The sequence below is a fragment of the Mauremys reevesii genome, linkage group 2 (assembly GCF_016161935.1).
Source record: "Mauremys reevesii isolate NIE-2019 linkage group 2, ASM1616193v1, whole genome shotgun sequence".
In the NCBI taxonomy this organism is placed as follows: domain Eukaryota; kingdom Metazoa; phylum Chordata; order Testudines; family Geoemydidae; genus Mauremys; species Mauremys reevesii.
The window spans coordinates 32,240,105-32,254,338 of record NC_052624.1 but is presented as its reverse complement, the minus strand read 5'-3'; the positions used below and the strand labels follow the sequence as shown (position 1 = coordinate 32,254,338).

General features: G+C 42.1%; 1 protein-coding gene across 10 annotated transcripts in view; it reads right to left on the bottom strand.

Moving 5' to 3' along the window:
* MPP7 (membrane palmitoylated protein 7) overlaps positions 1-14,234 on the bottom strand; it is a 300,103-nt gene that overhangs the window by 71,755 nt on the left and 214,114 nt on the right. For all 10 annotated transcript variants that reach the window (XR_005593934.1, XM_039523991.1, XM_039523987.1 and 7 more), the window contains 5 exons: positions 12,250-12,331; positions 7,727-7,812; positions 5,856-5,930; positions 5,004-5,200; positions 4,450-4,514 (listed from right to left, as the gene is read on the bottom strand). Coding sequence is in view for 9 of the 10 variants with exons in the window: in XM_039523991.1 (XP_039379925.1) it covers positions 4,450-4,514; positions 5,004-5,200; positions 5,856-5,930; positions 7,727-7,812; positions 12,250-12,331 (505 nt within the window). In the remaining variant the exon portion in view is untranslated. The remainder of the gene's footprint in view (positions 1-4,449; positions 4,515-5,003; positions 5,201-5,855; positions 5,931-7,726; positions 7,813-12,249; positions 12,332-14,234) is intronic.

The window sequence follows — 14,234 nt, the reverse complement described above, 5'->3', positions numbered from 1 at the left end:
TTGGGTGTAGACTCCCTCACTCCTAAGTCAGATCTCACAGCAGGAGATACACTCCTTGCTGAGTAAGGCCAATATAAGGGAGAGGAGGGGGACTAATTCCCTGGACTGGAAATCATTGCAACTTTATGGCATTGTCCATTAGGTGCTTCCTAAGGCAAACTTCTTGCCCTTCCTGAGTATGACGGGGGAACAAATGGCAGATATTGCACCTTGCTGCAATGTAGGCTTCCCCAAGACAGTAAAAGCAGCATTGGTGGTTGTCGCTGCTCGAGAAGGACCATGGGCAGGAAAGCACAAATTTTGAAGCCCAGAGTTCTGGACACAGCCCAGTACCCAAAACAGAGTATGGGGTGGGAGGCACTCTCCAGGTCAGGGAGTCTAACTATAAAACACTAAAACTATCAGATAAACCTTTAAACCTTTAAACTATCAGATAAACCTTTCTAAAAACTTGGAAAACTATTTACAGATATATATGCTCACAGATAAAGTAACAAAGCTTGGGACCCTGAAGGTTCCAATCTGGACCATGCAGCAGTGAGAAGGAACTGGAGAGGGGTCAGTCCTCCCTGCTCTTTATCTCCTTATCAGAGGCACGAGGTGAACAAGGGCGCATGTGTGGACCAGTGGATATCGTTTTCAAAATTCTCCGGCTCTGGGCACATGGAGCGCATACGCACCTACAGTGGAATACACTTAGGGACAAGCACTCGAAGAATCATTATGAAGAATCAGGAACAGTGCTTCTAAACTTTTCCCACTCTCATGATCTGAACTCTTCCCACCTTCATGATGGTCACCAGTAAGGCCTCCTTAATCAACAACCAGAAAAGAGAAACGAACTATAGACTTGAAGGGGATGAGGAAGAAAGGTCTGCAAAAACAAACGAGCCTTCAGACTGGGACCACTTTCTGCAGTCTACCTGAAATATTTCTGGCTGACCTCATGAATCGATTAACCACATTGAGAAAACCTTTCAATGGGACCCCTGCTGGCATCCCTAAAGCAGATATCTGTCTCCTCGGGGTTTCATAGGCTGTGCCTTACTCAAAGTCTTCCTGGGAAAATTCCTATACTAGAAGAAGAGGGCAAACATCTACCTCCCATCTTTTACTCCTGAACCAGAAATGGAACTTTCCCCAAGTGTCGGGTTAGGTTCTGTTTGTCTAAGCTGTATTTGATGTTAGGTTTGTGGACATTTCCCTATCGGTCTGAGAGTTCCTGGTGAATTAGGGATCTCTCTTCAAAAACCAATCCTTTAATAAATGGAGTGTTTTTCTATTTAGGGTGAGGAGTCCCTGGAGAATATGTGAGACACTAGAACTGAGCCAGAAGGCTGAGGATCAGATCAAGGGGAAGGCGTTTCTCAGACTGGTCCGATTAGTAATTTTAATTATCACGAACAGCAGGGTCAACTTGGCACAATCAAAGCTGCCCCATCTGATCTGAGTTGCCTCAGAACCCAAGGAATCAGAACAAAAGGGGGATGACATATTAGAAGCTTCTGCCCCCACTCCTAACCTATGGCAAAAACAAAATGGCACCCTCCTTTAGTAACAGATGCAAAACCTGGGACTTGTGATATTCTTGGTTGCTGTGAACAGATCTGATGTTGGTGTCCACCAGTATTTACTGGCTTTCAAGCACACTTACTGGTGCAACTCCCATTCCCCTGCAAACAGAACCTTCATGTTTGCTAGTCTTCCTGGAGACAGAATGACATGGCCACATGGGTAGTGACAAGGGATGTCAAATTGTGTGTTGCCAATTTCATCAGGACTGCAACTTCCTGAGCCCATCTCCTGCTCCAAGTGTCACCTGTCTTACTGATGTCTGACGCTGCCGCCATATTATCCATTCAAATCTGCACTGCTTAATTTCTCTCCTACTTCGAGAATGACAAGGTGACTCCTGTGCTTATGTGTAGGAGAGAGTCACATGTCTCAGTCTCATGGCTGTACTTGAAAAGATGATAAAACAGTGCATAATCTTGGAAAGAGCAGATGGGGCACTGAACTTCTACTAAGACCCCCGAATGTCCTCATGGAAGGGGAAGCAGATAGAAAGTTCTTCCTAAAACTTGAGCTGAGCGGCATTCTGGTCCTGAGCATTCTCCTTAGGCAAATCCGGGACTTTAGTAACCTCTTCTATGAAGGATATGAAGCCCTTTCCATGGCAAAAACTCATGCTTGCTCTTGTGGAAGAGGATGGCTTTCATGTCAGAAAAGCACTCACTCTCCCATGTAAGTCTTGAGAATGCTGGAGGTGGCAGCTAGTGATAGACTGCCCCTGGAGCACTTGATGTGAGGAAGAGAGGAACTGAAGAACAAATGTACGTGACATCCCAACAGCCTACCCTCTTATGAAGGCAACACTACCGTCCAAGGACTCATTGCAGCATCCAAGGGGATGGCAGCTGCAGCCTACTTTGCCCAAAAGAGACCTTTAAGAAGGGAATTAAGGCTTACTGATTGTCCCTGAGATGCTGTAGCTTCAAGGAGATATGAGCAAAGAATGGTGTGTGTGTGGGTGCTAACATCATTTGGGCTCTGCAAATGCAGAGCTAAAGAGGGCAAGGTGGGATCAAGACAAGAATGAGCAACGATCACCAGACTGCAGCCTTCTCTAAGTCATAGCCTTGGCATTTCCCATTCAGCATGGTCTGCCTACATGGTAAGGGGATCTGCATCTTTTCATGTCTACCCTCTCTCTCATGAAAGCTTCCTGGCAGGAGACTGTCACAGAGAGAACCACACTAGATCCACATTCATTATAGTGTTCAATGCACCTATTGGAAAGCACTATTGCCACCATAATCAAGATCCACTTGTTTAAGGAGCCTCCTATTCAGCCACAAGGTTGTGAACAACTGGGGAGACTAACAGCTACAAACTGAGAGCTAAAAAGTTAGCAACACTGGGGCAGAGCAACTTTAACGAGAACCTAGAAAAGCAGCAGATCAATTGCCAGCTGGGGGTGTTCCCCACAGAACGGGTTATTCTGTGGCAGCATACTAAAAATACTACAAAGATTGGACTCAGAATTATTTCAATTTACAACTATAATTTACGCCTTTGGGCTTCACAGCATGTTATTGGGGTATTTTTAGTCAATATCATTTTATAACTAACAAGGGTTACTAAAACACAAAAGCTATTTAAACAACAGGAAGTATCTAACCTAAAAGCCAGGGGGTGAGTTAAAGAAAATTGTAACCTCAACACTGAACAAATTCAACATTTAGATGTCACATTAAGAAAACAAAGTTAAATACACCATATATGATATAATCCATTGTCTGCTGTTATATCCCCCAACTTCTTTGATTTTGTTGTAGTTTTAACAGTATACCCACTGGGCATTGGAGTCTGAATATTTCTAGTTAAACTCATAAAAAAAATCTTTGTATTTAAGATTTAGAGTCTTTTGTAGCTTGATTATCTCTCATAGTGTGCTCACTTTGTTATGAGCCTGTACAACTGAAAGAAATAAACAGGTCAAGTGAAAAATATAAGAATACTTAAAACAGATGTTTATGTAAATTCCAGTTGAGAGAATATATTTATTCCTATGTATAGATTTACTTGGAGATTATTTTTCTTCACATTGTATAACTACTGTATTTAAAAATCAAGACCATTAAAATGTTTGGTTTTTTTAAACAGAAGGTAAGAAATGCTTAAAACTAAGGATTCCCAAACTCCTTTCCAGCATGACCCCATTTTAATGAAGTCTTTCCTGTTGGGACCCCAGACAGCATGGAGGATGCCATCTGGAAGAGCAAAATGGCGTCCTCCAGGCATTGTGACCTCACATGCAAGGTTATGCTGTGCAGAGCAAAATGGCGTCCTCTGCACATTAGGGATCGCTGCGATCCCATCTACTGATGACGCGATTCCATTTGGTGTCATGACCCACAGTTTGGGAACCACTGGCTTATACTGAAGCCTGTAAAGAATTTTATTTTTAAAAGATACATATGTGCCATTTGTGGGCCGGGCGGGTGGGGAGGGAGAGCAATATTTACAGACATAAGGGTATCTGGCCTTTTATCTCGCTTGATATTAATTCCACCATGGTGATGATGAAGTGCTACAGAATGGGGCCCACGGTATTTACATGTATGAAAATACAAATCTTTTTTGGCCTTCAACAGGCAAAACACCCATTGACTTTTAAAGGCATTACATATTCTAAGTCTAAGGGTTGGGCCTTGAATATTTTAATAAGTCAGCAAGTTGAGAGCAATAGTAGTTTGAACTGTAGGAACAAATCATAATAATTACAGTTTTCATATTATATATATATATGCTTTTCTTTTTGAGATAATGTGATTCAGGAGCTATTGTACCCTGGAGTAGTACATCCTCTTGACTGGGCTGAAATAAATGTTGTTCTAAGGTTAGAGATCAAAGAGCATGATTTCTATTCCAGGTTAACAGACTTACATGATTTTCTGTTGGAAATTTTCAGTTGCTGCATATGTACTTCTGGTCTTTTCAATGCAAATCTCCTATGATATTGGAGGGGGTAAAGGGAGAGAGAGAAAAAGACACAAACTCCTCAGTTTTCAGTGCGAGTTTGGGATTAATAAACACTCAGCATCATGAAACTATTGTAAAATATCTATTCAAGTGCTATTAAATCCCAGTGTCTTAAATTTTGTAAGCTCTCCAAAAACTGCTGTAGCTCTTTTTCCTGAATAGTACATCAATGTGGCTACAGATATTGAAGTGCTATTTTCCATATGGCTTTTCTTCCAAACTGGATCAGCACTATCCTATCAGTCATTATTCATTCCAGCCAGACAAGGAAGGAAATCCAAACTATTTGGACAAGGAGATTCCAAGTTCAGTTATTTTACCACAATGCAAGGTTTCAAAGTTGATCATAACCTTGTAATCCACAAGCACTTGTATGACAACCATGCTGATCTAAAGGCTTTGCAAAGAAATTTATTCGTATATGAAGAAAAATGAAACTATGTACCACAGTAGCTCACCTCTCCTGGAAATGTTTTGAAGGGATCAAGCCTGCTCTGGGATTGGAATCACCTTCATGTCTAGCCTGCCACCAGGTTGCATCATCTTGGCTCATGATCTGAAGGATATCTCCTTTTCTGAAAGAAAGCCCAGCTTCTTTACAAGGAATTGCTTTATCCTCAGTAGGATCATAGTCAAATAGGGCTTTCATAAACATCTGGAAGGAAGAGCGTTTTATTTAAGATTAACAATACCCTTAAATACAAACCATAGGTTTATCCCATTTTTTATTTGCATTTACTGCAAAGAACTCTAAACTAAATTATGCAATGTTATAAAAATTTATTGCTGTAAAATGTTTATGTGGAAGTCTACAGTAGGAATGTTTTAGTCTGTGTAACTTGAAGCCAGTGTCCAGTGAACATAAAGAGTAAAACGGCCTGCTCCCAGAGGAAAATGAGACCTGGGATTTCACTGGTGGACTTCATGACTGTAAGGAGGAGTGGAGATGCACAATTTTCATGGACTGAGGTACTCCCTTGGTAACTTTCTCTTCCCCCACTCACATGCGTGGAGGTAGAGAGGATTCAGAAGTGAGCTGAGTTCTAGAGGTGGGCCTAGTCAAGTCTACCCAAAGTCATTGGTTATATGGTGAGAGTCCTCTAACCCTGCATTGGGATCCATTTAAATGCCTGGTATGTGAGGGGGTGGCTGTATAGCATCCCTCCCCATTGATGACTTAGTAAAGTTTCATCCTGCTGCTTAAATCCAGCCCTGTGTCTGTCTTCCTACGCCACGTCCTGATAAAATGTTTATATGGAGTGTAAGAGTCACTGCAACAGTCATATGAAACATTCTTAATTAGGGCTTACCTTGCCTTCTATTGTGGGTGTTTCCTCTTTGATACTAGGTATAATTTTAAACGTAATTGCTCCTTGAGACTGAGCCTGATTAATATTTTGAACAGAAAACAAATTGAGAATTACTTTCTCAAAATTTTAAACAATACAGTGAGTCTAAACGCAAACAAGAGGGACACCAAATTAATGCAGAGATAGTCAAAATGCAGCCCATATATGACCCATGGAGTTCTATAATGCCACAATACAGAGCTGTGAACTGTGAAGATCACAGGTTCTGGTCTGCAATGCTTCATTTTGATCTGTGTACCACTGCTCACAGTAAAGATGCAAGTTGAGAAGCTGGGACCCGCAGTTTCAGAGGCTTCTGTTCCATATTAAAGATGAGGGAAAAGGCAATTTTTCAGTTTTATGTACATCAGGTACAGCCCCACGTCTCCTGGCAAAGTTTGGAATACTCCAATTAACATTATACCATTCAAAAAATGACAAACATTCAAACAGGTTTGTGCCACAACTGTAGCATAAAACTGTTTTTCTTGGACTTTATTCTTTTGGCAAGTTAAAAAGACCAGAACAAGGAAAACATTTTTGAACAGACTGTGTTCTAAAGAGAGGGGGAAAAAAAGTAAGTCTTCAAACAAGTTAACCATTATCAACCACCTCATCCACTCCTCTCTCCCTATGCTCTATTTAAAGTGTGTGTCTGGCTGAATTTTACTTATAAACCACAGTATAGTCCCACTGCCTGCCTGATATTTTGCTATTGAAGGAAGGGCTAATTAGTTGTAGACTCTGCTATTGCTGCATGCAGACTATTCCATAAAAACTAGCACAATGCAACAGACAGCCAACGATTCAAGCAAAATGGAAACAGGTCTGTTCACTACTAAGTGAGACATACTTCTGCTTGCAAGCCTGCAATCCAAAAGTTTACTGTTTGACAAAACAGCAGCCAAGTCCTTATTTCACCAGCATCGGGATTGTAAACAGTAATACAGTTAACCATTGAAAATGGCTCTAACTAGCTTCTGATGTTTATATTGTACTTCAGTAAGGTAGGGGAAACAGCTCACACCTTTGCTATTGCGTTTCTGGAGATTGTTTTTTTACAAATATTAATTTTGCAGGAAAATACACTTCGATAGGGAATACAAAACCATAGAGCAGGCATAGAATACCATTGGGAAGGTCAAGATTTGAAGTTAATCATGTTGGCTATTGAGCCAAACATTTAAAGCAAGCCAGTCAATTTAATGGGGCATCCACACATGTACTTGCGTAGCAAAGACTACTTCTACAACAGAAAGACGTAGCAATATATTTTTTCAAAAAGAATATGCCTGAAAATAGATTAAGTTATGAATGGTGTTATATTTTTCCAAACTTACAAGTTTGTATGGCTATTAGCAATGGTGTAGTTTGGAGGAGCACAAGCTGGGAAAGCACAACAACATTAGTACAATTCATACTCATCAAGTAACACTTCATATTAAGGTTCCATTTATAAATACTTTACAAAAGGTTAATATATAAATAGATATTAAAAAGAAATAGCTAATCAGTTGTTACAAATTTAGAGTCCAGCAGATCAATGTTTCTATATCCATAGTTTAACAACCACCTGTATCACTTCTCACTGATGTGCACATAACTACCTATAACACAAACTACTTAGATCTGTAACATTTATTCACCCTTTATAAATTAAATGTTAATATAAAAAATACAACCCATCATGGAGACACAGGGATGCAAATGATAGTACAAGGAAAAAACAGCACTGATATATTTTTTAAAAATAGGCACCTCTGAAATGGCAAAACTAATTACTTTTTCTAATTTTTTTTCTAAACAGGTTTTAAAATGTGTTTGTTACTTACCAAAATTTGTATTATTTCTTCAGGTTTTTTATCATCTACAGGAATCCCATTGACTTCCCTAAGTTCATCACCAATGTGAATAAGACCTATGCATTGAGAAATATGTATTTTGTTGTCGAATGGTTGTGTTTAATAGAAAAGGTGCACAGTCAGCATTAAGTCCTTCTACTTTTTTTTTTATGTTTATCCCTTCTAAACTAGGCACTGATGTCTGCATCTTTCCTCCAGATACTGTAGAAACATGAATACATAGTGAACATTACTCCCCAGCCCTGATCCCCCCTCAACCCCTCATCCCCAGCCCCACCCATCCCTGCCTCAACCCGCAGCCCACTCCTGCACTCCGAATCCCTTGGCCCATGTCCCAGTCTGGAACCCCCACCTGCACCCCAAACCCCTCATTCCTGGCCCCCAGCCCAGAGCCTCACCCCTCCCACAGCCCAACCCCCTCCCTCAACCCACAACCCCATCCCACATTCCAAATCTCTCAGCCTGAACCGGCAGCCCAGAGCCCCCTCCTACACCCTGAACTCCTCATTTCTGGCCCCACCCCAGAGCCCGCCCCCCCATTTAGAGTCCTCACCCCATCCCACACCCCAACCCAGTAAAAGCGAGTGAGGGTGAGGGAGAGCGAGCCACCAAAGGAGGAGGAAATGTACTGGGCGGGGTCTCAGGGAAGGGGCGGGGCTAGGGTGTTTGGTTTTATGCCAATAGAAAGTTGGCAACCCTAACCCACAGTGAGTGCTAATTTATGGTCCAATTCTGTAACGTGCTGAGCACCATCAATGCGAGTCAATGACATGTTGCAAAACTGATCATATAGCAACTTTTTCTGAATTACTAAGTTACAATTGTAGCAGAATTATTAAAAGTTCCAAACACTTTTTAAATACTTCAAAAATCATTACACTAAACCAGTGGTTTTCAAACTGTGGGTCGCAACCCAGTACTGGGTTGCGAAATGTAAGGTACTGGGTCACGGTTGACTGAGCCGTCAAAAGTACCATCCGTAGTGTTGTCCAGCTAAGGCAGGTTAGTCCCTACCTGTTCCAACACCGCGCTGTGCCCCCAGAAGCAGCCAGCAGCAGGTCCGGCTCCTAGGTGGGGGAGCCATGGGGCTCCGTGTGCTGCCCCTGCCCTGAGCACTGGCTCCGCACTCCCACTGGCTAGGAAACGGCGATTGGAAGTGGGGGAGGGGGGGTGCCTGCAGGCAAGAGCCTAGGACCTGTGAGAAGCCTGCCTCTGCACCCTCGCTGATGACCCGGAGCCGCCGGAGGTAAGCCTGTGCCCCAATCCCCTGCCCCAGCCCTGAGCCCCCCCTCAAACCTGAAGCTCCTTCCTGCACCTCAAACCCTTCATCCCTGGCCCCACCCCAGAACCTGCACCCACAGCCCAGAGCCCTGACCCCCTCCCGTATCCCAACCCTCTGCCCCAGCCCTGAGCTCCTCCCACACCCCAAACCCCTCCTCCCCAGCTCCATTGGGTCGTGGGCATCAACAATTTTCTTCAACTGGGTTGCCAGAAAATAAGTTTGAAAACCACTGCACTAAACAACTACTGACAGAAAATGAAAGGTAAAATTCACTGTCCTGACACAAGTAAAAGGAAAGCAAAAATTGTGTTGCAGAGAAAAAAGGTTTGTCCAGAAAGGAGGATAGGAGACACCTGATATTGATTTAATCAGGCCACAATTTTATAATATAGATGTCTGGGAATACCCGGCAGATAAAGTGTAAAGTGCAGGCAAATCCGTGTTTATTCAAATAACTACCCGGGGCTTTCACCAGCCCCCACTGAATTTTTCATCCAGGACCCCCAGCTAACCCATGGCTTCGACCTTACCATCCGCCCCACCCTCATAGGAGGGTTAAGGTGAGCTATAAAAAAGGGGAGTTGGCTCCCTGCCGTACCAATCATGAGAGTCCCCTTTCCCCGTTCTGTTCCCTTATCCAGCACCTCCTTGCTGCCTTGCTTGCTGCATGGAGAAAGGGCTTCCAACGCCCAGGGCTTGCACCTTTAAAGCTTTCCACCCTCACATTCCAAGAGGGTGAGTCAGCACCGCAAAGCTGACCACCACTCACATTTTGCTGCAATTTCTGACTTCTTTTCCCCCCATCCCTCACCATAAAGCACTGCTGCCTTCCTTTGGCAAGCCCGAACAACGTTCCCCTTGCTTCAGGTGCAGTGAATCCAACAACTGAAGGTGTTGGAGTTTGTGATATCAGTGACATTTGCCACCTAGAGGTGAGGCAGTTAAATAGTTTTCTATGCTATCTAAGTGCAATGGAGAACTCCCATTTACAGAATTAAAGACAAGACACTCTACACACAATAGCAAATATCAATGCATTTAGATTAGGTTTCAAAATCAATTCTATGCCCATTAAATTCTTCTGAACCTTTAAGAGGCATGCTATGCCTCCTCATCACTGGAAAATACTTCTCTATTTGCACTGAAATTACCGCATTTCCTTCAAATATTTAACATGCAGTGAACAATATATAATTTATATATAATTTTACTGCATGTTAAATATCTTCCTTGGTCAGGATTAGTTTATACAGGATGTCTATATGTAAAATTATGAATAACTAATTAAATAACCAAATTAAAACCCCATGTATCATTAAACCCATCCACTTCTGCTCCTCTTTGAAGACATCACCTAAGATAGGGTGCACAAACTTTTACAGTTGTACCCCTCTCAACTATTAACAGAATCTGTCTGCACCCCCTCCATTATTGCACAGCCAAGGCTTCCTGAGCAGCAGAGCTTGGGCTGAAGGCAGAGCTGAGGGCGGAATTGTGGATAGGGGAGGAGCTGGGGCTAGAGGCAGAGCTGGTCTGGGGACAGGGCAGGGGGTGGAGTGGAGATGGAGTGGGACTGGGGGCTCAACAGGTTTGGGGCAGTGCTGGTCTGGGGGTGGAGCGGGGCTGGAAACATGGCACTCCCTCCCTGCTCCCATGAGGCCTAGCCCAGGCCTGGAAGCAGAGCAGGGCTGGGGGAGGAGCAAGGCTGGAAGTGTGGCGTTCCCTCCCTGCCCCCATGGGGGCTAGCCCAGGCACCCCTCCAAACATTCCTCCATGCTCCCGCGGGGGGGTCATGCCCCACAATTTGGGGACCACTGAACTAAGACAAAATTACTATCTACATTTAGTGCCTATACTAGAGATGGGCATACTGGTTTGTAGAAAATAAGAATTGAACCCAACCATTGTAAAGAACACAGACCATTTTTAAATTTTTGCACACTTCACTTCATATTTTCAGTATAAAGATAATACAGAGAGCATGGCTACTATTGCGCTATTTATGATCCATCCAGAAACAGAAAGCATGAGAAATCTACAAAGAAAATCTATTCTAACAAATCCTTGAATTCTTATCTGAACTAAACCAGTCTTTGCACGTATCAGCATTCCTAAGCACAAATCTGTCAAGTAATAAACAATAATTGATAAAACTTATTGTGCTTTTTCATTTAATAACTCAAAAACACTAAATCATTTCCACATTTCATTCAACAGGAAATCACAGAATCATAGAATATTAGGATTGGAAGAGACTTCAGGAGGTCATCTAGTCCAATCCCTTGCTCAAAGCAGGACCAACACCAACTGGGGATTGGTCCTGCTTTGAGCAGGGGATTGGACTAGATGACCAATCCCCTGTTGGTGTTGGTCCTGCTTTGAGCAAGGGATTGGACTAGATGACCTCCTGAAGTCCCTTCCAACCCTGATATTCTATGATCTATGATCAATCATCCCAGCCTAGTCTGACCTCCTGCACAATGCAGGCCACTAAAGTCCTCCAATCATGGTTTAAAGACTTCAGACATGACTTGCCCTTGGTGAATCCATGTTGACTGTTTCTGATCACCTTCCTCTCCTTCAAGTGCTTCAAAATTCCTTGAGAACCTGCTCCATGATTTTACCGGTCTGTAGTTCCCTAGGTTCCCTTTCTTCCCTTTTTTAAATATGGGCACTATATTTGCCTTTTTCCAATCGTACGGGACCTCCCCCGATCACCATGAATTTTCAGAGATAATGACCAATGGCTCTGCAACCAAATCAGCCAACTCCCTCAGCACTCTTGGATGCATTAGATCTGGACCCATGGACTTGTGCATGTCCAGCTTTTCTAAATAGACCTTAGCTTGTTCTTTCACTACTGAGGGCTGCTCATCTCCTCCCCATACTGTGTTGCCCAGTGAAGCAGTCTGGGAGCTGACCTTGTCTGTGAAGACCGAGGGGAAAAAAGCATCGAGTACTTCAGATTTTTCCACATCATCTGTCACTATGTTGCCTCCCTCATTCAGTAAGGGTCCCACACTGTCCCTGACCTTCACCATTCCTTTTCCCTACCATCACCAGCTCCAAAATACCACCCTAGATGACCCAACTGCCAGTTATCTTTGTATGCAATACGGATATATCTCACTAGTCACTCACTCTCTCCCACACATGCCCTTTTCTGAGTTAAATAATTTGAATGGTTAGTGCCAAAAAAGACCTCTCTTACCACTTCTGTCTGCAGCTCCTCCTCGCATTATTCTAGCCACCACAATCGCACCAGTAAGTTCATCCCTTTTAATAGTGGCCCCCTTTAAAAAAAAAAAAGATTTTGGTAAGTCTTAGCAAGATTTAAATGCACTGGACTAGAAAACATTTAAAATGTAAAATTGCATGCTGTAATGATGTATACTGTAGTCCACAAACAGAAACGGCACCTGTTAATAAAAATCTGTTATTACATGAAATATAAGTAATTAATTAATATTACATACACATTTCTGTTGTTTGTATCTGGTTGATAGAAATCTGTTTCTTGTTCTATCCTATACGATTGGTCACTTGTTCAGTTCTTTTCAGGAGGCTAGCAGTAACCCATCAATTTTCTACAGGTGTGGTATTTGTACTCAGGACATGCCTACACTGCAATAAAACACCTGTGGCTGGCCTGTGTCAGCTGACTTGGACTCATGGGGCTTCGACTGCGGGGCTATAAAATTGCAGCATAGACATTCAGGCTCGGGCTGGAGCCTGGGTTCTGGGACCCTGTGATGGGGGCAGGTTCCTTATTATGCATCTGAGGGGAACATGAAAACAATATAATTTTGGACTTTAATATTTCCCCTAAGTGTACAGGGCTATACTATTTGTACTGGGTCAGCCTCTAGAATTGCACTTATGTACTGCTAAAAATTGAAAAACAATATATATAGTAAAGTTCCTGCATAAAAAGAGGCCATGTTGCCAAACACACAAAATGTTTTTTTGCACACATTTAGCTAACATTTATGCCTTTAAAACAACACACACACACACACACGTGGCTACTTTGTTTTTTCACAAAGGAGTCTTTAAGAATCATCCAAGAAACAAAGATGGCTTTGGAAAATCATCCTGTTCTGTAGCACTGATCTAGAATGCATATAAGGGAGAACTCATACAATTCAGAAATATGGGACATTTCCTGTATCTGTCATAACTGTGTTTTAACAATTAACAACTAAATAAAGCATAAATACTTTTTTTATCCAATGGCTGTTTAGCAGCCCGTGTGAGAAGACTGAAGTCAACTCCTAGTGAGCTGCTGTCTATAGCAAAAAATTACCATTAAAACTAGCAACTTGCTGGTATTCTCAATAGAGACAGAAAGTAATAAATAATAGAGGAGGGTTAACATGGAGTCTGAACAATTGATTATCTTCAATAGGTATTTCTTCTCAACAGGGTGGAAGCACACAGGTAGGATAGTGTGGGGAACCTTGCTGTTGAGGTACCAGTAAAAGCAACCACATAACAAGGCCCTAAAATTGAGACACCTCTCATTCAACTGATAATTTCTAAAGAAGCGAAGCAAAACTGAACTTTGAATGAAAAAGCCATGTTTAAAGAAAATAAGAAATGCTGCCATTAAAGAATTATGTTTTCCATAACTCCCCTCTCCTTTCTAATAGATTAAGAATAGCACAGAATAACATATATTGATGTATAACATTGAAATATAACATGAAGAATTGTTAATGATAAGATGAAAAGCTTCCAATAGCTATATTTTTTATGATTTGTAATTATGCATAGTGAATGAGTACTGATGAGGTAACACTTAGGCCAAGGTTTTGGTGGCATACATGTGGTTTTGCTAATTCTTCTTTTACATAAAATTGCTAATCTATTTAAAATACTGCTGAAAAAACAAAGGTAACATGTCATGTTGGAAGATGTAAGTAAAAGATACACAAACATATAATAATAATAACCCTTTTTTTCTGGGAAGACCCAGGGCAGGATGACACAACAACATGACCCAGAAACTGCAAAACCAGCAGGAAAAATACAGAAGTTGGGCAAATGAAGCTCGTCCATGTATAATGTGTGGGTTACCTAAAATCCAAAGGGTTGATGTGCTAAAAGCCAATTGGATAGAGATTAAGTAATCTGTAATGTAGAAACACGTAAAAGACCAAAGTGAACATGGGCCCAAACTGGAGAAACACCAGA